General features: G+C 48.3%; 1 protein-coding gene across 3 annotated transcripts in view; it reads left to right on the top strand.

Moving 5' to 3' along the window:
• ADAMTS9 (ADAM metallopeptidase with thrombospondin type 1 motif 9) overlaps positions 1-22,035 on the top strand; it is a 120,436-nt gene that overhangs the window by 28,755 nt on the left and 69,646 nt on the right. For 2 of the 3 annotated variants that reach the window (XM_064157013.1, XM_064157015.1), the window contains exons 10-16: positions 632-773; positions 987-1,094; positions 7,926-8,071; positions 18,964-19,145; positions 19,240-19,376; positions 21,011-21,128; positions 21,388-21,483. In XM_064157013.1, the coding sequence (XP_064013083.1) occupies positions 632-773; positions 987-1,094; positions 7,926-8,071; positions 18,964-19,145; positions 19,240-19,376; positions 21,011-21,128; positions 21,388-21,483 (929 nt within the window). The remainder of the gene's footprint in view (positions 1-631; positions 774-986; positions 1,095-7,925; positions 8,072-18,963; positions 19,146-19,239; positions 19,377-21,010; positions 21,129-21,387; positions 21,484-22,035) is intronic. The other variant, XM_064157014.1, reaches the window with a different exon arrangement.

The raw sequence follows: 22,035 nt of genomic DNA, 5'->3' as shown, positions 1-22,035 counted from the left end.
ATAAGTCTTCCCCCGTGGATACTGCTTTTAAGGAATGTATGTTCTCCTTGAACCTGAAGAGTGAGTTTTCCAAGCCCTGTGGCCCAGATATGGAGCTGTGTTTTAGGAGGCAGATTGAATCTGCCTTTCTGCTTCACAGGTCAAGATAAAGCCCTGGCACTAGTCCATGGTGGGAACAATGTTCCAGGAGCCTGCGGGTCAGTTTGATGCACAGTGATCGCCCATTTTGCTGTGATGCCTTCCTGTGTGTTGTGATGGGGAGCAGAATGAGAGCCATGATGGTGTTCTGGCAAATCCCGGAGCTGGGTCCTTCAGACGGTTCTGCACATCAGTGATTTTCCTTCTAACTCTGTGCCAGTGCTTGCTCAGCAGCTAAATGTGGGTTGTGCACACTCAGAAATGCTTTTGCCGGAGTAGATGACTGCACTGTGCTGGATGGTCATTAGCACAGCACAGGCACTGTGGTGGTACTGCACCCTCCTGTGCTCCTGTGCTTGAGCCTGGGTAGCTGTTGTAGCGCTTATATGGCAGATGTGGTGTGCGTATGCCCTAAGGCTAGCTCAGGTACACGCCGATGGGCTCTGCTCTTGTCACCTCTTGTTTAACACTCCTTCCCTGATTTCTGTTGTAGTACTGGTTATGGGGAATGCTTGCTTGATGAACCTTCATCAAGAACTTACGCATTGCCTCAGCAGCTCCCGGGGCTGATTTATGACGTCAACAAACAGTGTGAGTTGATTTTTGGGCCTGGATCTCAAGTGTGCCCCTACATGGTAAGTGGAATTTCACACCTTGGTTTTTCTTGTGTTGCCAGAGCAAAATAAGGCCTCGTGGGGTTGGATGAATGGGAGGCCCAAGAGAGAGCTATCAAGCTTTTAAGTTAATGATAAGTCTTAGAGGGATAATTTCAGAAAGGATCTTCTGTCTGCTAAGGCAGCTGGGCTGTATTTATTTAGTGTCTCTTCCTGTCTCTTCAATAACTCAAGCAGATGCAGTGTCGACGACTTTGGTGCATTAACATCGATGGTGCACACAAGGGATGTCGTACCCAGCACACGCCTTGGGCTGACGGGACAGAATGTGAGCCTGGAAAGGTCTGTAACACCTTCTGCTTCCTGCCTCATCGCTCTGCTTCCTGGGGCTCAGGCTAATCATAGCAGTCAGAATCATCCCACCCTCGTGGCCAGCTGTATGGGGCACAGCTTCAAACACACAAGGGGGGAAGCCCAAAACAGCTCTGCGTATTTTAAGCCTGATGCTCCTGGGTCAGCTCTACCCCAGGTAACGGGATTCAAGTCAACTGCTTGGCATAATGTTGTTTAAAGTAGGTATTCCTTCTGGGGTGCTTCTCTTTCTAAATTAATGCCCTTGAGTGAACTCTTGAGAACAGCTTTTGCAAAGCTTCTCTAGGCTTTTATTAGACATGTCCTCTGTGCTGTGAGCAGTTAGTAACTTTGTGTAACGCGAACTCGCCAACTGGCTGCTCTTCTTGACAACTTCAGAGTACAACAGAGAAGGAGTTGACATTTTCTGTATGGAACATTTTTGGCAGTAATTCACAGAAACTTTACATTTCATAGAATAATTCAGGGTTGGAAGGGACCACAAGGAGCAGCCAGTTCCAACGCCCCTGCCATGCCCAGGGACACCCTACCCTAGAGCAGGCTGCCCACAGCCTCACCCAGCCTGGCCTTAAACACCTCCAGGGACAGGGCTTCAACCACCTCCCTGGGCAACCCAGTCCAGGCTCTCACCGCTCTCATGCTCAACAACTTCCTCCTCACATCCAGCCTGACTCTCCCCACCTCCAGCTTTGCTCCATTCCCCGCAGTCCTGTCACTCCCTGATAGCCTAAAAAGTCCCTCCCCAGCCTTTTTTGTAGGCCCCCTTCAGATCCTGGAAGGCCACAAGAAGGTCACCTGGGAGCCTCTTCTGCTCCAGCCTGCACAGCCCCAACTCTTTCAGTCTGTTGTCATAGAAGAGGTGCTCGAACCCTCTGATCAACCCAGTGGCCCTTCTCTGGACATGCTAATCCATGTGCAATGTTAATTTCCAGCTGGCATTGTGGTTTTGACAATAAGTGTTTAGTTTTCAGTTGTTCAGATTTGTAGAGAAGTAGTTGAGGATTTTTCCTTTTTCTCTTTTATTGAGAGGCTTTGAGCACAGCCCTACGAGGAGAGGCTGAGGGAGCTGGGATTGGTTAGCCTGGAGAAGAGGAGGCTCAGGGGAGACCTTATTGCTGTCTACAACTACCTGAGGGGAGGTTGTGGCCAGGAGGAGGTTGCTCTCTTCTCTCAGGTGGCCAGCACCAGAACAAGAGGACACAGCCTCAGGCTGTGCCAGGGGAGATTTAGGCTGGAGGTGAGGAGAAAGTTCTTCCCTGAGAGAGTCATTGGACACTGGAATGGGCTGCCCGGGGAGGTGGTGGAGTCGCCGTCCCTGGAGGTGTTCAAGGCAGGACTGGACGTGGCACTTGGTGCCATGGTCTGGCCTTGAGCTCTGTGGTAAAGGGTTGGACTTGATGATCTGTGAGGTCTCTTCCAACCTTGGTGATACTGTGACACTGTGATGCTGTGAGATGCTGAAGCTTTAGAGAAAAATGCTAACTAGTTTCTGTCATTTCTGCCTGAACAAAAATATTCTCCATCTGGATCTGGTAGGAAAAAAAGAAAAAAGTGATGTTACTCTTCAAGGTGCAGCTTTAAAAATTGCTTTTGTAGCTATTAATGATCAGCAAAGTTGCCTTTAGAAAGAGTCTGTGTCGTAATTTGTAGTCTTTCAAATGTGTTTTAATAGAAATATCTGGATGCTATTTCAGGCAGAATCTCCTTGGTAATTAGTCTTTTGTTGTATGTGTCTGAGAAGTCCTTTGTTCCATGACACCAGGCAATGGGCATAATGTATTCATTTGCCTTCCTTTCTTGAGGTAAAATGCAGGCAACACCTTTGTGGAGAACATGCATTAGAGATGTGGTTCCCCGTGCTACTTTTTGGAGCCAGTGGTGCACCAATATTTCCTGGTGCACCTGCTTTTATGGAAAATCATAGAATCATGGAATGGTTTAGTTGGAAGAGACCTCAAAGCTCATCCAGTTCAAGCGCACCCCCCCCCCCCCCATCATAGGCAGGGACACCTCCCACTGGAACAGGTTGCTCAAGGCCTCTTCCAGCTTGACCTTGAACATCTCCAGGGAGGCTGTGGAGCACAGAATCACAGAACGTGATCAAAGATCACGTTCTGTGATTCTGTGCTCCACAGCCTCCCTGGGCAACCTGTGCCAGAGTCTCACCACCCTCACTGTAAAGAACTTCTTCCTAATATCCAGTTTCAGTCTCCCCTCTGCCAGTTTAAATGCCCCTTTTGTGAGAGTCAGGATAAAGCTTAGGCATCTGTGGAGTCTCTGTGACTTAAGGCTTCGTGTCTTCGACTTCTCAGTCTGCAAGCTTGAGGTCTGCTTACCACTGGAAACTAAGAAATTACTATTTTCATGAAACACCAAAAAACTAGGCTGAATTTCTATTCTGACAAACCTTCTGGTACCTTTGGATACGGCCAGAGTGATATGCAAGCAACTGCAATGAGGCAGATTAGCACTTCCTCAGTTCCTCTGTGCCATGCAAAAGACTATGTCCATCTGCATGGCTCTTAATAAAGACTGTGTAAGCAAAAAGTTTTCACTCCACAAATTCAGACAATTTGTGACCTGAACTCCTTGAATGCTGTGTCCAGTTCTGGGCTCCTCAATTGTAGAGAGATGTTGAGGTACTGGAACATGTCAAGAGAAGGACGATAAAGCTGATGAGGGGCCTGGAGCACAGCCCTGTGAGGAGAGGCTGAGGGAGCTGGGGGTGTGCAGCCTGCAGAAGAGGAGGCTCAGGGCAGAGCTCATTGCTGCCTGCAGCTACCTGCAGGGAGGCTGTAGCCAGGTGGGGTTGGGCTCTGCTGCCAGGCAAGCAGCAACAGAACATGGGGACACAGTCTCAAGTTGTGCCAGGGGATCTGGCTGGATGTCAGGGGGAAGTTGTTGTCAGAGAGAGTGATTGGCACTGGAATGGGCTGCCCAGGGAGGTGGTGGAGTTGCTGTCCCTGGAGGTGTTGAAGCCAAGCCTGGCTGAGGCACTTAGTGCCATGGTCTGGTTGATTGTTTAGGGCTGGGTGCTAGGTTGGACTGGCTGAGCTTGGAGGTCTCTTCCAGTCTGGTTGATTCTATGATTCCTCAGCTGAGAGCAGGTTGACTCTTGAGAAAAGCTGATGAAGGCCACTTGTGTTGGGGCATTTGAACTCGTTCTCACAGAAAGGCATTACAGAGTATTTCTTGTATCTGTGTTGGTCTAAATCAAGCTGAAGGTTTGGATCATCATAAGCTTTCTCTCCTCCTCAGTGTTTACTTGGGCTTGCAAAGCTCTGAGCTGTGAGACTGGAGTGCATTTCATTGGAAAAGTATTCTGATATTCCACTATTTTGGTACTCTGCTGTGGCCAGGAGCTCCATCAAGCTGCTGCTTGCTGACTAATGCTGTGCCTCAAGTCTGCGTGTTTAGAGCCTGTGGTACATGGGTTGGCAGATGGAGAGAACACCATGCTATTTTTGATGGAGATAACTTTGGAAATGAGGGAGCCTGAATAGCTAAAAAGAAAAAACAAAGCTAAAATTACTGGGATGTAGATTTAACCAGGCTCTACATTTACTCTTGAACCAACGAGGGAGTATTAACTTGTGCATATTTTGCATGTGAGGATGCTGAATATGATATTGTTAAATCCAGCAATAAGCCCAGCCCAGAGTTTGGCCTTTGGGTGGCAAGCCCCAGTGGTGATGGTTTACAGTGTTTCATGGCACCAGTGTGCTGCTAGGTGGAAAAAAGAAACCCACTGAAAGAAAATAAAGAGTGTCATAAACCTGGGCCTCTATCTCTTGTGGCTTTCAGGGTTGTTAAAGAAGAGTAAAAGAAGAGTAGCCGAATAGTACTCAGTTCTTTCTCCTGCCTTATGGCAGCAGGTAGCGTATCTGTTATGCATGCATGAAGCTTCAGAGCACTTGTCTGCCCCCTGCTAATCTATTCAGCTAAAGTCAGCCCAGGGATGGGAGCTGGATTTGGTGAATTATCTGGGGCTCCAGTGGCAATACAAAGGAAAAGAAAGTCTGTTGTAGTGTCTCCTGTCCCTTCCATTGCTCTCCTCCTCAACTGTGTGTCAAAGTTGTTTTGAATTTGGTCCAGACAAAACCTCTTTTCTTCTCTTCAGCACTCTAATCTGTATGCTCCTAGGAAGGAGAACCCTGGCAGGCTGTTTAGTTTTTCTGTTGTAACTCGACACAGAACTTACTTTTAAAATGCAAAGGCACAAAGGTTGCACAGCCAGACTGTTCACAGTGTGCTCCTAAGAAACACCAGTGCCTTGCCCTAAGATCATCCTGCTGCTTATCTAAAACAGCTGCTTCCACCCTCACCCTTAAACTGCCATCCACTCCAAACCCCCAGTTCTTAATGAAATCAAGGCATATAGGTGATTTCCTGGTTAATTCTCAACCATCAGATGGGAGACACATAGGTCATGTCACGGTCTGTTAGCTGTCTGTATTCACTAGTTAGCTATTCAGTCGTCTTTCTCTGGGTCAGTGGTGCCAAGCATGACTGTGGTTATATATTTAGCTGTGAGCATCAACACTGCTGCAAGAAGTTCTCCACTGGGACAGCACTCTTGGACTGGTGTCATGTATTTTGGTCTGTTGATAATAGCTGTCAGACTTCTTTGTCCCTTTGCAGGCCTGGCAGAGGAGTGCTCATCCTGCAGCTTTTCAACCCTTCTAAATGCCAGGAGTTGTGCATCGTGAGGATTTGTCCTGCAGCAAAGAGACAGGCATTTCAGCTTATTTTATTCCTGCCTTTGACTGTAGCAAACATTTTCCAGCCAGTTTCTCTCTGGAGAATGAAATCTTCAGACAAAAGTAAATCCAAGGCACATTGCAGCCTAGAGAGCAGGCTCAGCTCTGAGCAAATGCCAGATTCAGGGCCCACGCTATGAGCTGTTGAGCTGTGCTGCAAGCGATGCCCATAGGGCAATGTACCCAAGGTCAGCTTTCTTCATTGGCAGAGCAGCCTGGCAAGATAACCACTGTGGGCAATAGGTGTTCAAATGCTGCAGAGCCTGTGTCCCATGGGCTGGGTGCACAACCCCCAGGACAGCTTGAGTTTGCTCTCTTTTCCTGGGTGGCTTTCTCTGAGGTGCTTCATAAGGATGTCTATAAAAGGTGAGAACTCATGATGTGTCTCAACACAACCTCGTCCTGCTGTTAGTAAAAGGGATGGAAAAATGTGTTCTGTGAGTAAATTCAATCCCATTCCTATAAAGATCATTAGAGGTTTCCCTGACTGAGGAGTATCTGATGTGGAGAAATACTGCAAGAGAATATTTTAGTGATGCATTATATGCTTTCTTTTTTAAACTTTTAACTTCTTCTAATCTGTGGGCACTCAGCAATGCTTGGGCTTCCTGTAATGGCAAAGATTTGGGCATCTCCCAGCAGACAAGAGTATCTCTGGGTTTAGATCTGCTTCAGCAAGCACTGTGCAGTGAGAGGGAAGCCTTGCTCTCATGAGTCTTGTGGGCACTTTCTCCATGCACTCTGATGGAGCCAGAAGATGACTTCCCTACATCTTACCTCTCCAGAAGTCCATGTAGTTGAACTAGCAAACATACCATGAAAGAACATCATTTAATAAAAGCATCCTATCCATGAAAGCAGAGGATGGGGACCTGCCAAGATCATTTAAGCCGTTTTTCCAAACAGAAGAAAACAAGAGTTAGAGCTGGAAAACAAAAGTGTTGTCCAGGCCTTGGCAAGTCTCATGTTATGGCTGAGTGAAAAAATAAAACTCCTTTGGACTGAGGAATTCATTTTTCTGTTTTATTTGCCCTTTGAATTTGAAAGTTTCCCTTTCTTCCTACAGCTGTGGGGAGGTTTGAGATTTCCCTGTTTTTTTCCCTACTGTCTGTCTTCTCCCATGTCATGGTGTGGCTCCTGCTGCTCTCCAGGAAATCAGATAAGCAGCTTTTTGAACAGTCAGTGCCACAAGCATTGCCATGCTGTTTGGCATCAGTAAACAGGGGATATTTGTTGGTTGCTCTTGTCCTCAAGTCACCTTCCCACAAATCAATCCCATAGAGTCTGCAGCTTGCCTCCAGTTCTTCATTGAAGTGTACAGAGAGATGAAAAGTATGGGGTTGACAGACAAAAAGTGATGAAGTCAAGCTTCTTTTGATTGCAAAATCTTTGCTGTATTGTGTGTGTGCTTGAGAAGGGCAATGAAGCTGGGGAGGGGCCTGGAACACAGCCCTGTGAGGAGAGGCTGAGGGAGCTGGGGGTGTGCAGCCTGGAAGAGAAGAGGCTCAGGGCAGAGCAAACTGCTGTTTACAGCTACCTGAAGAGAGGCTGTATCCAGGTGGGGTTGGTCTCTTCTGCCAGGCAAGCAGCAACAGAAGAAGGGGACACAGTCTCAAGTTGTGCTAGGGGAGGTTTAGTCTGGATGTGAGGAGGAAGTTCTTGTCAGAGAGAGTGATTGGCATTGGAATGGGCTGCCCAGGGAGGTGGTGGAGTCACCATCCCTGGAGGTATTCAAGCAAAGCCTGAATGAGGCACTTAGTGCCATGGTCTGGTTGATTGGCCAGGGCTGAATGCTAGGTTGGACTGGCTGAGCTTGGAGGTCTCTTCCAACCTGGTTGATTCTATGATTCTATGGTCTATTTGATTGGCTAGGGCTGGGTGATAGGTTGGAGTGGATGATCCTGGAGGTCTCTTCCAGCCTGGCTGATTCTAAATAAGTAATGGCAGGTACTGGTGTCTGGGCTGGTCACCAGTGGTCAGCTCATAATGCAGCAGAAGCAGCTCAGACTCATCTCTTCCCATCTCTCTCCTGCCCATGCAGCACTGCCGGTTTGGGATGTGCGTGCCCAAAGAGCGAGAGGCACCTGTGATAGATGGAGCCTGGGGGACCTGGAGCCCTTTCGGGACCTGCTCGAGGACCTGTGGCGGTGGCATAAAGACGGCGATACGGGAATGCAACAGGCCTGAGTAAGTGCACGGAGGGGATGTGCCAGTGGATAAGATGGGGAGAAGCCCAAAGGGGTTGCCAAAATGGGCTGACTGTCCCTAGTGCATATGTGCTCAGGAACCAGCAGCTTTGCCTTGCAAGGTGAGGCAGCACAGGAACCTGGGAGGAGCCAGTCAGATGCTTGATCTGTGGGTAAAGTGCCTTAAAAAAGGAAAGGAGAAAACCAATGTCTGCGTGGGCTTATTGCCTCTGTCTTCCTGAGGAGGCACAACTGCAGTCCCACTTCCAACAGTGCTTTTCTTCCTCTAAAGTTATGGATCAGAAAGAAGGGAGAAGGGTAGGAGCCATGGGTTTGTCCATTTGTCATCATTTCACCCCTGTTTTGGCTGCTTTTGCAGCTGTTCCTACAGTTTTCTACCACTTTACTCCTGCTTTGGCTGGTTTTGCAGATTTTGGCTGCTTATGCAGCTGATCCTTTATACAGTTACATGTGAGCTGGTGCAGACTAGCTAAACCTCAGCAGAAATCTGTGTGCCATTAAAAAGTGGCACTCAAAAATGTTTGCCATCATCCTGGAATGTAAATTCCTACACCCAGTGGATTTTGCTGCGGGCTGCAAGAAGACAAATGTGTAGCCAGCAAAACATTAGTAATAGGTTGAGCAACTGGCATGAAAACAGCCTGTCTACATGAAGTGTGAACTGTGCTGTTTGTATTTAACAGCCTTCTTTCAGCCCATGAGAGGAGGAAGGGCTGGGCAGGATGCTTTCTGGACTGTCATTTGAGACAGAGACATGCAGAGGAGAGGGGTCTGCAGAACTGGTTGGACCAAAGGGTCTTAAAAGCCTTGAGCAGCCTCGTTCCACTTTCTTATTGTTGTCTTGGACAGCTCATTGCCAAAGAAATTGTCCTGAGTGATTTGCCAGTGCCACTTTCAGTATTGCTAATGGAAGAAGGGAGAACTTGTACTTGCAGCACCAGTGGTGAAGTGACAGGAGAGACTGGCTCAGCACAGCTGGACAAATGTTGAAAGAGAAGGTTGAAACTTAAGGGAGTAGGACACCAGCACATTAATTAATGTGATGCTGAGAAACACAAGCACAAACAAGTTCTCATCTTGCTGTGCTGAGTCAGCACACACCATCTGGTCTTCCAGTAGCCATAGAGACACACATGAAAAGTATCTTTCCACATGCAAAAATAGCTATGCTGCCAAACCTTGGGATGCTGTTGGTGGGATGTGTTCCCATCTTCTGGAGAGGCATCTGTTTGGACTGATAGCTTTTTCTGATCGAAAATCTCCTTTATCCTAAGGGCTAGCCAAGGGATTTTAAATTCCATCTTCTCTTCCAGCTTGTGTTTTGTACCTTGGTGTCCCACGAGGTGTATTACTTTGGCTGGGATTTGCATAAGCACCTGAATACACTCAGCACCAAGCTGCTTGTGAAATCCCCTGCACTCATTGTTGCAAGTGGGTAATTTCCAGGCCCTCTTTCAAGAGACAGGTAGCTGGCACTAGCCTCTTCACCAAGTGTTTGCAAAGTCTCTGCAGGGAGACATCTGTCCTAGCACCATAGATGGAGCTTTACACTGGCTCTGTGGTTTTGTCCCTGTAATTTGACATCGTTGCATGGGCTCCTGCTGTCGGCGTACCTGTTACCGTGGGGCTGCTGAGCTGAGGAAAGTGAATGGGACACTGCTGGGTACTTTCAAAGCACTTCAAAAACATACAGGGTTTCTCCTCTGCTGTAGAAAGCAGCAAAACCAGCACAGATACCTTGAGTAAGATCCAAAATAGTTTTTAGTAAGTCTTTCATATTCAAAGATGCTTTAGATATGATGCGTTAGACTCAAAGATGCTTTGGACATTCATTTTTCATATTCAGAGATGCTTTAGCTCTTTTAAGCTTTTCCTGTGCATAAGGATCTGGCATAGAATGCTGATAAAACATTGTGTTAAATCTGGCATTGAAAATTACATGCTCCTGTGATGGTTTGGGAGTTCCCCACCCCTCCCACTTTTATGAAAGCATCCAGACTAGACTCAGCTGGCTGGAAGTTAAGGAATGAAGCTTTATATGCACAGCTTAGCACAAGATACAAGCAGAGAGTTACAATATTTACAGCTATAGACAGAAATAGACAAGTTAAAGGTAATACAGAAACACAGCAGCCCCCCCAGAAACCAGAGTCCCCAGGTGGGGCTCCCAACCACCCTTCCACCTTCTTTCTATCCCTCTACCCTATCCCAGAGTATACCTTATGTCCAAGGTGAGGTTGGATGATTGTCAAGGGGGGTTAGAAGCAGAATTTTTTGGGTTATACATAAGGGTGCAGAGAAAAAGCACAGACTCCAAGACAGAGACACAGACACACCCTTATCTATGCTTGTGTTCTTGCTTTTATACATCTCAGCAAGCCTATGAGAGAAGTAGACATCAACACTGTTTCCTTTTCACAGCCTATAATCTATTTTTTCTCATTAAAATATTCCAGTTAGCCCTAAACTAGCACAGCCCCCCACCCTGGTACAGAAAATAAGGCTGCATCTCCTGCCTCTGTAATGTGCTCTGACATCTATGCAGATGAGTATCTTGCAGGGCTGTACGAGGAGCTGTAAGCCTCTGTGGTGGCAGCTGGCTGTGTTTTGACACTGAAGGAATGTATTAGCTAACCAGACCAGACCCTTCCCACCAAGACTGCCCTTGGGAACTGGAGGCTGGCTGATGCAGACAAAGCCCATGGCTGCGACACGTCCCGTAGAAGGTCTGTGGTGCAAGCCCTGGTTCCCAAAGCAAGGCATATAGGAAAGGCATAGTTCAGAAGTCGTCAATACCCAGAGCCCTTGTTCTGGGAATGACTTGCTGAGTGGAGCAGAGTTACCACTGGATGTAAGTCAGATCATGTCTGCATTTTCAGCCCATTTTGAGTCCAGCATCAGTAAGTTTGCAGATGACACCAAGCTAGGAGCAGGTGTTGATCTGTTGGAAGGTAGGAGAGCCCTGCAGAGGGACCTGGACAGGCTGGATGGATGGGCAGAGGCCAATGGGATGAGATTGAACAAGGCCAAGTGCAGGGTTCTGCACTTTGGCCACAACAACCCCAAGCAGCGCTATAGGCTGGGGACTGCGTGGCTGGAGAGCAGTCAGGAGGAAAGGGAGCTGGGGGTACTGATAGATAGTAAGCTGAAGATGAGGCAGCAGTGTGCCCAGGTGGGCAGCAGAGCCAATGGCATCCTGGCCTGCATCAGGAACAGTGTGGCCAGTAGGACAAGGGAGGTTCTTCTGCCCCTGTACTCAGCACTGGTCAGGCCACACCTTGAGTACTGTGTCCAGTTCTGGGCTCCTCAATTCAAGAAGGATGTTGAGGTGCTGGAACATGTCCAGAGAAGGGCAACGAAGCTGGTGAGGGGCCTGGAGCACAAATCCTATGAGGAGAGGCTGAGGGAGCTGGGGGTGTTTAGCCTGGAGAAGAGGAGGCTCAGGGGTGATCTTATTACTGTCTACAACTACCTGAAGGGGCATTGTAGCCAGGTGGGGGGTGGCATCTTCTCCCAGGTAACCAGCAACAGAACAAGGGGACACAGTCTCAAGTTGTGCCAGGGTAGGTATAGGCTGGATATTAGGAAGAAGTTCTTCACAGAGAGAGTGATTGGCATTGGAATGGGCTGCCCAGGGAGGTGGTGGAGGCACCGTCCCTGGGGGTCTTCAAGAAAAGCCTGGATGAGGCACTTAGTGCCATGGTCTGGTTGACTGGATAGGGCTGGGTGCTAGGTTGGACTGGATGATCTTGGAGGTCTCTTCCAACCTGGTTGATTCTATGATTCTATGATTAACCACCTGTGCTGATCACTGTCTGAGCTTGCCATGTGAACGTACCTGTGGATAACTGTGCTGGCCACTGGCAGCACACATATCAATCCCCTGTGCCCAGGGCTTCCTGAGATGCTGCAAAGGAGACCTCCAGCTGATATGTGTGTGCTAAAGCTTCCCAGATTTTTCTGCACACAGGCAGATGTGCAAATGGGCATACATGTCCCACAGTTAATTCTCAAGGGGCCTTTGTTGTGACAGCCTGAGTGTCCCAGGCAGAGCTGCTGCCTGTGGGGCTGAGCATGTGCAAGGCACCCTCAGAACAACACTTCTTGGTGAAGTGCCTGGACCTGGTACCCCTGGGCTGCTAAGGGTTGGGTGCTGCCTCAAGGTCTGTGAGGTTACTAACTGCAGATAATGCAATTCTTTCTGTGATGATGCACTAACCATTGTATATTTAAGACCTGCTGAGGTGAGAATGGGTATGAAACCCTGCTGTCCCCAGGCCTGTCTGCTGTGCCCTGAGAATTTCTGGTGTGCTGGGAGGAGCACAGGAAAGGGAGGAACACAGGAAAGGTAGAGTGTGTGCAGGAGCTTGTGAGGAGAGCAATGTTAGATGGAAAGCAAGTTCCCAGCAGCCAAGTGATCAAATAGGAAGAAAGGAAGCCAAGGCAGAGAAAGGAGATTTCTAGACATGCACCACTTTCCTTTCCATCTCCATGGTACATTGGTGGTTGTCTCTCAAAATATTCTGCAGTAGGAAGTGTCCTGTATTTCTTTGGCACTGGAAACTGATGTTAAATGACTTATTTTTCAGGGTCAGCTTTTTCTGTTTACTCAGACTCCATGAAAAGCAATACTGAATTTAAAACACCCTAAAACTGTCAGGGTGTTTCTGGGGGCTGTTTTGAAATGTCAGGAGTATGTCTGGTGCTCCAGCACCAAAGACTAACTGTGGGGAGATTTACTACCACTGTTATGAAGCTGACAGTTTGGAACATGATGTCCTTCAGTTTGTGCTATGTCCCTGTGTTCAGTGTTAGATCAACTTCACAGGTCATGTCTGCAGAAAAGGAAACTCAGTGGTAGTTTTAGAGTTGACAGTGTTGGAAGGGACCTCACACATCACCCACTTCCAACACCCATGCCATAGGCAGGGACACCCCACATTAGATCAGGTTGCTCAGAGCCACATCCAGCCTGGCCTTAAAGATCTGCAGGAATGGGACTTCCACCACCTCCCTGGGCAGCCTGTGCCAGTCTCATGGGGAAGAACTTCTTCCTAACATCCAATCTGAATCTACCCACTTATAGTTCTGCTCCATTACCCCTGGTCCTATCGCTATCTGACACCCTAAAAAGTCCCTGCCCATCTTTCCTGTAGCCCCCTTCAGATACTGGAAGGCCACAATAAGGTCACCTTGGGGTCTTCTCCAAACTGAACAGCCCCAACTCTCATTCTGTCTCCATAGAACAGGTGCTCCATCCCCCTGATCATCCTCATGGCTCTTCTCTGGACACACTCCAGCACATCCATTTGTTTGGGAGTTGAGGATTTTGTTAGAAATACCCATTAAAAAATAAGGCTGCTGTATGTGCTTCTTAACTAACTTAATATTTAAAAGCCTTATCTTAACTAAGTGGCTGTAGCTTGGAAGCAGTGTGGTTACCATGAAAGTGGTGCCATTGCAAAGGTTTTACACCCATGCCTAGTTGGGGGTGGAATGGTGTATTTTAGAGCCTTTGTCAAACTGCAGCAGTCCTACATGCAGTACAAATGCTTTTGAAGTGAAAATGGTGTTAACTCCCCCATGAATGATTCAGACTTGCCAAGGTCTGGAGCATGCTGCTGCCACAGCTAAGAAGTTTCCTCCTGTGCTGTGTAATGAGATGGTCAAGGTGCCCCTTTGGAGCTGGAGGTATATAACTTGCCTACATGACAATGATAGAATTGTTTGAGACTATCAAGTCCAGCTGGTAACCCAGCACTGCCAGGTCAGCACTGAGCCATGTCCCTCAGCACCAAATCTTCATGTCCTTTCAGTCTCTCCACAGAGATGGAAGTATCTCCAGCAGTGAGTCTCCCACTTGCCTGGGCAGCATGTTCCAGGGCCTCACGACCATTTCTGTGAATAAATCTGTTGTGATATCCAACCTAAATCACCTCTGAAGCAACCCAAGGCTATTTCCTATCATTCTATCACTTGATACTAGGAAGAAGAGACCAACCCCCACCTCACTGCCACCTCCTTCCAGGTAGTTGTAAAGAGCAACGAGATGTCTCTTCAGCCTCCTCTTCTTCAGACTAAACAGCCACAGTTTCTTCAGCTGCTCCTCATAAAGAACTATCTAGACCCTTCATGAGCTTCATTGCCCTTCTCTGGGCGCACTCCAGCACCTCATTGTCCTTCTTGTAGTGAGTGGCCCAAAACTGAACCCAGTATTGGTAGTATGGCCTCACCAGTGTGAATTACAGGGGCATGAGCACTGCCTCAGCCCTACTGGCCACACAGTTTTTGCCACACATGGCACGATGCTGTTGGCCTTTTTTGGCCACCTGAGCATACTGCTAGCTCGTGTCCAGCTGACTTTTCACTAACACCTCCAGCTCCTCTTCTGCCAGCAGCTTTCCAACCACTCTGCCCCAGGCCCATAGTGTTGGCTAGGATTATTGTGGCTCAAGTGCAGGACCCAGCACTTGACCTTGTTGAACCTCATCTCATTGGCCTTGGTCCATCAATCCAGACTTTCCAGATCCCTGTGCAGAGCCTTTCTACCCTCAAGCAGATCAACACTCTCACCTAACTTGGAAGTCTGCAAACTAACCAAAGGTACCAATCTGCATGATGGACTGCAGTGGTGGGAAGCCATTGATAACCACTGTGCCTCTGGGGCAGGAGCAGCTTTGTTAGCTCTGGAACCATCCCAAGTGTAACAGTGGAATAATTCCAAATTGTTTGTCCTACCAAGGTGTGGAATAGGCTGAATTGGTAGAAACCAGGTTTAAACTTGCTCCACTAGGAACTGGTGTGAAATCAACCTGTAAACAGGAACCTGCACTGGGTGCTGTGCGCTTGCTTGGGCTTTGTATCACTGCTGCTTGCTTAATTGCAAGCAGCAGAAGCCTTTGCAAAGGACACGTGCTTGTTTTCCAGATGGCATGTGAAAGCTGCCCTCAGAGCAGTTAGAGCTGATGTTATGCTATGGCTTCGGGCTGTGCCTCAAGACAAATCATACCCTTCAGCATTTAGAGTGGGACTTGAGGGGTCTGCAGCACAGCAGTGTGTGTCTTGGTGAAGAGAAGATGCTAGCAGGAAAAATCCCATGTGTGTAGCTAGTGGTGCTCTGCATCTCTCCTGTGGCTGCTGGAGGAGACAATTTCTCCTGCCAAACCTGTGATCATCCCTAGGGTGATGCTGATGGGGTGGTGAGAAGCCTGCCTACCCTTCCCTGCTTTTTGCAAGTTATCTTTTGGCAAGTGCAAGCTGTCATGTGCCTCTCTCTCTCCATTTATTTCACAGGAACTCTGCTGCATGAATCACAAATAGTTTTCAAATGTGAGAGCGGAGAATTGTTATTTGTGGGAGAAAACACACAGCTGGGCTTCCTAGATGGTTGATGTGCAGAGATGCTAAAAGCATAGTGTTCAGCTAGAGACTGTGTGTGGAGACCCTCACACGTGTGCAGGGAGGTGCTGTCTTTCTTACGCTAGGGGAACCTGGCTGCGTACAATGTGGACAGCTTACAGTGAACATCCCTGTGCTGAGTCTCCAAATGTGCAAACCAGCTTCCTTCCCAAGGAGGCTCAAAGGGAAGATGCACTTTGCCAGCATCCCTGGGGAACACACAGGCATCTTGTCCCAGGGCGAGGCAGATGTGATCCTGAGGAAAAGCACTGAGAGGCAGGAGGTGTGACTGCTGTTTAGCCTGGAGAAGAGGAGGCTCAGGGGTGATCTTATTACTGTCTACAACTACCTGAAGGGGCATTGTAGCCAGGTGGGGGGTGGCCTCTTCTGCCAGGCAACCAGCAATAGAACAAGGGGACACAGTCTCAAGTTGTGCCAGGGTAGGTCTAGGCTGGATGTTAGGAAGAAGTTCTTCACAGAGAGAGTGATTGGCATTGGAATGGGCTGCCCAGGGAGGTGTTGGAGGCACCGTCCCTGGGGGTCTTCAAGAAAAGCCTGGATGAGGCACTTAGTGCCATGCTCTGGTTGACTGGATAGGGCTGGGTGCTAGGTTGGACTGGATGATCTTGGAGGTCTCTTCCAACCTGGTTGATTCTATGATTCTATGATTCTATGACTCCAGTGCCTGCTGAGTCACTTTTCTGACCTGTACTTCTTGCTACTTGTTTGATTCAGGTTTGGGTAGAAGATGTACATTTAGTGGTTATTTTGCATCAGAGGCTGGAGGTGGGCACAGATGTCCCAGATGTTGTCTCAAGCTTCAAGAGCCAGCCTCTGCCTCTATACACATGCCTCAACAAGACATGGTCAGGACAAGGCAGTTTGGCCACTCAGGATGCTCTTGGCCTCCCCTGACTTGTTTAAAATGGTCTATTAAAAGGAGGGGCCGGGGCTAACTCAGCCAGTGGAGGCTTTCCTGTGCTAATAGCTGAATCATAGAATCATAGCATCAACCAGGTTGGAAGAGATCTCCAAGCCCATCCAGTCCAACCTAGCACCCAGCCGTGTTCAATCAACCAGACCATAGCACTAAGTGCCTCATCCAGTCTTTTCTTGACAGGGGGCAGCAACTCCACCACCTCCCTGGGCAGCCCATTCCAATGCCAATCACTCCCTCTGTCAAGAACAGGTTAACTTCATCTACCACTCGTGAGGGCCTTAGTTGGTATGATTTTTCCTTTTTGAGTAATTACAACTTTGCCCAAGTTGACCTTGGCAACATTTCAGCCAGACTGCAATGCCTTTCCTTCTGTAAGGCCAGGGAAATGCCAAACTGCTCGGGTGATACTGCAAGGTTCTATTAAGCATATTAATGGTGGGAGCCTGCAGAAGGCTCCACCACACCCTCCTGATTTCATTTGGAGTTTCAGGGGAGAGCAGCAGAAAGAGTGGGCTGTGGGTGGGCTCTTTTTAACACCTAAAGTATGGTGCATACTTTTTTATTTTATTATTACAAGTCACTGTGTGCATAGAAGCTGAACCTAGATGGGCTTACAAAATCCTACCTGAGTTCCTAGAAGAAATGTCCTTTGTCCAGGCACTCAACAGCTTGTGTCTCAAGGGTACTTTCTTTGCATCATTACCACAGCTGTAAATGAGCCTTTGTGAGAAAAGTGCTTTCTGCTGGGCTTCTCTGATGCTCTCCTTGTCCAGCTCACTCCCACACTGTTGCTGACAGTAGCTGTAGGGGGAGAGGCTTTGCTGGTCCCCAAAGTGAGCTGTTATCTGGCAAAGGCTCTGTCTACATATGAGGACAAAAATAGTTTTATGACTGCAGCCCTGAGATGGGAAATTGATAATGACAATTTCTCCTGGCTTTATGTGCTGGTTTAGATTATGTCACTCTCCACACTTTATATCAGAGTCATCCTGCTATAAGGGTCATCATGCCTGGAGGTGTTCAAGAAACGACTGGATGGGGCACTTAGTGCCATGGTCTAGTTGATTGGCTAGGGCTGGGTGCTGTGTTGGACTGGATGATTTTGGAGGTCTCTTCCAACCTGGTTGATTCTATGATTCTATGATGCTAGTTATTGATCACTTTTGGTGCTTTCTGGAATATGTGGAGATAAATTTGTTTAGAATAGTCTAGCACTGCTATTTTGGGTGAGAAATCCTGAAGGACTGAGTGCTGCCTGACCTGTCAGCCTACATAGGGAAACCCTTTCGCCTTTCTGCTGTGATGTTTAGTATTTTGCAGCCTACTAGATGCAAACTCTTAGCCACCAAATCCATAGGACGAATGGAGTTGTAGAGGGGGATGGCCTCATATGGGATATCTCACTGTGAAACTCAGTCCATAGTTAGAGAGGAAGATGTTGTTGTTCTTCTGTGGCTTCTCTCACTACTGCTGCACTTTGGCCACAACAACCCCATGCAGAGCTACAGGCTGGGGTCAGAGTGGCTGGAGAGCAGCCAGACAGAGAGGGATCTGGGGGTGCTGATTGATACCCACCTGAACATGAGCCAGCAGTGTGCCCAGGTGGCCAAGAGAGCCAGTGGCATCCTGGCCTGCATCAGGAATGGTGTGGCCAGCAGGAGCAGGGAGGTCATTCTGCCCCTGTACTCTGCACTGGTTAGACCTCACCTTGAGTGCTGTGTTCAGCTCTGGGCCCCCCAGTTTAGGAGGGACATTGAGATGCTTTAGCATGTCCAGAGAAGGGCGATGAGGCTGGGGAGAGGCCTTGAGCACAGCCCTACGAGGAGAGGCTGAGGGAGCTGGGATTGGTTAGCCTGGAGAAGAGGAGGCTCAGGGGAGACCTTATTGCTGTCTACAACTACCTGAGGGGTGGTTGTGGCCAGGAGGAGGTTGCTCTCTTCTCTCAGGTGGCCAGCACCAGAACAAGAGGACACAGCCTCAGGCTGCACCAGGGGAGATTTAGGCTGGAGGTGAGGAGAAAGTTCTTCCCTGAGAGAGTCATTGGACACTGGAATGGGCTGCCCGGGGAGGTGGTGGAGTCGCCGTCCCTGGAGCTGTTCAAGGCAGGACTGGACGTGGCACTTGGTGCCATGGTCTGGCCTTGAGCTCTGTGGTAAAGGGTTGGACTTGATGATCTGTGAGGTCTCTTCCAACCTTGGTGATACTGTGATACTGTGATACTGTGATTCATTAGAGAGCAAATACTCCCTTTCTGAGAGGTGTCCCTTCTCATGGCTGGGAGGTTGGAGTAGATGATCTCTGAGGTCACTTCCAACCTAAGCTATTCTATGGCTTTATGGTTTTTCATCTCGTTTAGCATCATGTATACGGACTTCTTCATTAGATATCTGCTTAAGCTTTCCTGCCTATCAGCCAGGGAGATGCACACAGCCAGAACCCACTAAATGCTTTGCAAATACCAACTGTGCTGAACAGGTTGCAGAGCTGCATCTCATTCCCAGCCTGAGCCCAGACAATCTCTCTTGTTTCTGCAGGCCTAAAAACGGTGGCAAATACTGTGTGGGTCGCCGCATGAAGTTCAAATCCTGCAACACAGAACCATGCTCAAAACTGAAGAAGGATTTCCGGGATGAGCAGTGTGCAGACTTTGATGGGAAGCACTTCAACATCAACGGACTGCCCACCAACGTGCGCTGGGTTCCCAAATACAGCGGCAGTAAGTGGCGGAGCGGGCATGCGGGGCAGTGCCATCACCCCGCGGAGGTGGTGCCCTTGGGATAATGTGGTTCTGGTTTTCCTCCCACCCGCAGTCCTGATGAAGGATCGGTGTAAGTTGTTCTGCCGAGTGGCAGGGAACACAGCCTACTACCAGCTGCGGGACCGTGTCATCGACGGCACGCCCTGCGGCCCGGACACCAATGACATCTGTGTGCAGGGACTCTGCCGGGTAAGTCTTTGCCTTTCTCCTTAGTGGGGGTTTTGCATGGCAGTGTGGTGCTTCTGCACCTCAGAACAGAGACACAGAACGGTTTTGATTGGAAAGGACCTTTAAAGGTCATTTAGTCCAACCCCCGAGAGTAAGCAGGGACACCTTCAACTAGAGCAGGTTGCTCAGTGCCCACTCCGACCTTACCTGAAATGTCTCCAGGGATGGGGCTTCTACCACCCATCTGGGCAACCTGGGTCACTGTCTCACCACCCTCTGTTCTAGTTTGAGGCTAATTGGAATATTTTAATGAGAAAAATTAGATTATAGGCTATGAAAGGAAAACAGTGCTGGTGTCTGCTGCATTCATATGAAAACAAGAACACAAAACATAGATAAGACAGAGCGGGAGAGTCAGAGTGTGTGTGTGTGTCGCAGGGGGTGCCCTGGGCTGCTTCTGTGTAACTAATCCTTCTGCTTCTAACCCCCCCTTGCCAATCCAACAAACTCACCTTGCACGTAAGGCAAACTCTGGGATAATGTAAAGGGGTGGAAAGAAGGTGGAAGGGTGGTTGGGAGCTCCTCCTGGGGACTCAGGTTTCTGGGAGGGCTGCTGTGTTTCTGTATTACTTTTAACTTGCCTATTTCTGTCTATAACTGTAGATATTGTAACTCTCTGCTTGTATCTTGTGCTGAGCTGTGAATATAAAGCTTCATTCCTTAACTGCCAGCCAGCTGAGTCTAGTCTAGGTGATTTCATAAGAGTGGTGGGGGGTGGGCAACTCCCAAACCATCACATCCTCATTGTAAGAAGTGTCTTCTTTACGTCTAGTCTGAATCTCCCTTCTTTTAGTTTAAAACCATCACCCCTAGTGCTATCACAACAGGCCCTGATGAAAAGACTGTCCCCATCTTTCTTCTAAGCCACTTTAACTACTGAAAGCCCACAGTACAGTCTCCCTGGAGCTTTCTCTTCTCCAGATGGAACAGTCCCAACCCTCTCAGCCTTTCTTCACAGGAGAGGTGTTCCAGGCCTCTGATCATCTTTGTAGTCTCCTCTGGACCCTCTCCAATGGGTCCATTCTGTCTTGTGCTGAGAAGCCAGCTCCAGAACAGGAGCCACACTGCTGGTGTGCTCTCTGTGCTCAGGGGCTGCCAGAGGCATCTGCAGGCTCCCTGAGCCGCAGCTGGCCTGAAGCTCGTGCCAACAGCCAGAGCTAGAGAAGAGCCATCCGTGGAGGCTGTCTGTACAGCTGCCCTGAGTTACTAAGAGCTGTGGAGGTCCGAGTCTGGATCCAAATCATGCTTCTTTCTGTGCTCTGCCCCAGTTCTGCCTGGTCAGACCCTAGAGCACATTACATTTCCTTTCATGTTGGTTTTTTTCACACTTTCTCCTGCCAGAAGTTTTCTTTACTGAAGACATCACTTGGTGCAAAAGCAGTTCTGATTTTTGTTGCTTTCTGTTTGAAAGTGGTGTGGGATGGCCACACTCTAAGTTAGCAGAAAAATGTGGGGAAGCACAACCATTTCTTTCACGGCAGCTTTTTGCTTACAGAGCTTTTTTGTGTGCCTTAATTGGGAGGTTTGTAAATGCTGTTCCAGTTTGTATTTGCTCCATCTATTTACCCCCCCCCCCCCCAATTTTTCTCTTAAAGCAAGCTGGATGTGATCATGTGCTGAATTCAAAGGCGAGAAGAGATAAATGTGGTGTTTGTGGCGGGGATAATTCTTCATGCAAAACTGTTGCAGGCACATTTAACACGGTGCATTATGGTAAGAATCTGTTGCTAAAAACTTTATAGTGAAAAATGTGGGTCTATAAAAGCCATTACCACACTTCATCTACAAAAACACTGATGCAAAGTGCTTCCAGCCACAGCGGGCTCCGGTTTATAACTATTTATGCTATCCCTAAATGAAAAGTATCATCTTGTGTAATGTGAGGTAATTTTGCTCATTTCCCTACCCCTGGTAAAAAAAGCAAATGAAATGTCTGTGTTATAGCCTTGACTGTCTGGTAAATCTTCTCCAGGTTATAACACTGTGGTCCGCATCCCAGCTGGTGCAACTAATATCGATGTGCGTCAGCACAGTTACTCAGGGAAACCAGAGGATGACAACTACCTGGGTGAGTTGCAGTCCCTGTTTCAGTGCAGAAATCTGGGGTGGTTTTTTTTCTGATTGTGGTGATATATCTCCTGGGGACTCTCTGCTAGGGAGAGTGAAGAGCTCTTTTAAGGGAGGTCTTTTGCTTATCAAGTATTTATCTCGTATGTCTGCCGTACTTCAGGCTTATGTTGTTCCTTCGTTTTGTTCATGCCATCCTTGAGGCAAAGTTTGGGAGCTTCACAGACTATAAGAAATATCTCTTTAGAGTGTCTCTGAGGCCAAAAATGACTAGAAGCATGGACTCAATAGTGGGCTTCAGAGGGAGACAAGGCACAAAGCTAGGAACCAGACAGGCTTCTAAGCTCTGTTGGAGTCTCCTCATGGTGACTCAACACATCTCTGCTGTCACTGTGCCTTGGCTGGAGAGTGACTACGTCATGCCCTGAAAGGCATGTGTACAAACAAATCCAAAAAGAAGCTATTTTCTACTCTTCTGAGAATAACAATTCCAGTTTACCTAGACTGAGTCCTTCTTGTTTCTCCTTGACAGTGATATGGGACTGTAGAAATA

The sequence above is a fragment of the Pogoniulus pusillus genome, chromosome 16, assembly GCF_015220805.1.
Source record: "Pogoniulus pusillus isolate bPogPus1 chromosome 16, bPogPus1.pri, whole genome shotgun sequence".
NCBI lineage: Eukaryota > Metazoa > Chordata > Aves > Piciformes > Lybiidae > Pogoniulus > Pogoniulus pusillus.
This window is presented reverse-complemented; position numbering and strand designations above follow the sequence as displayed.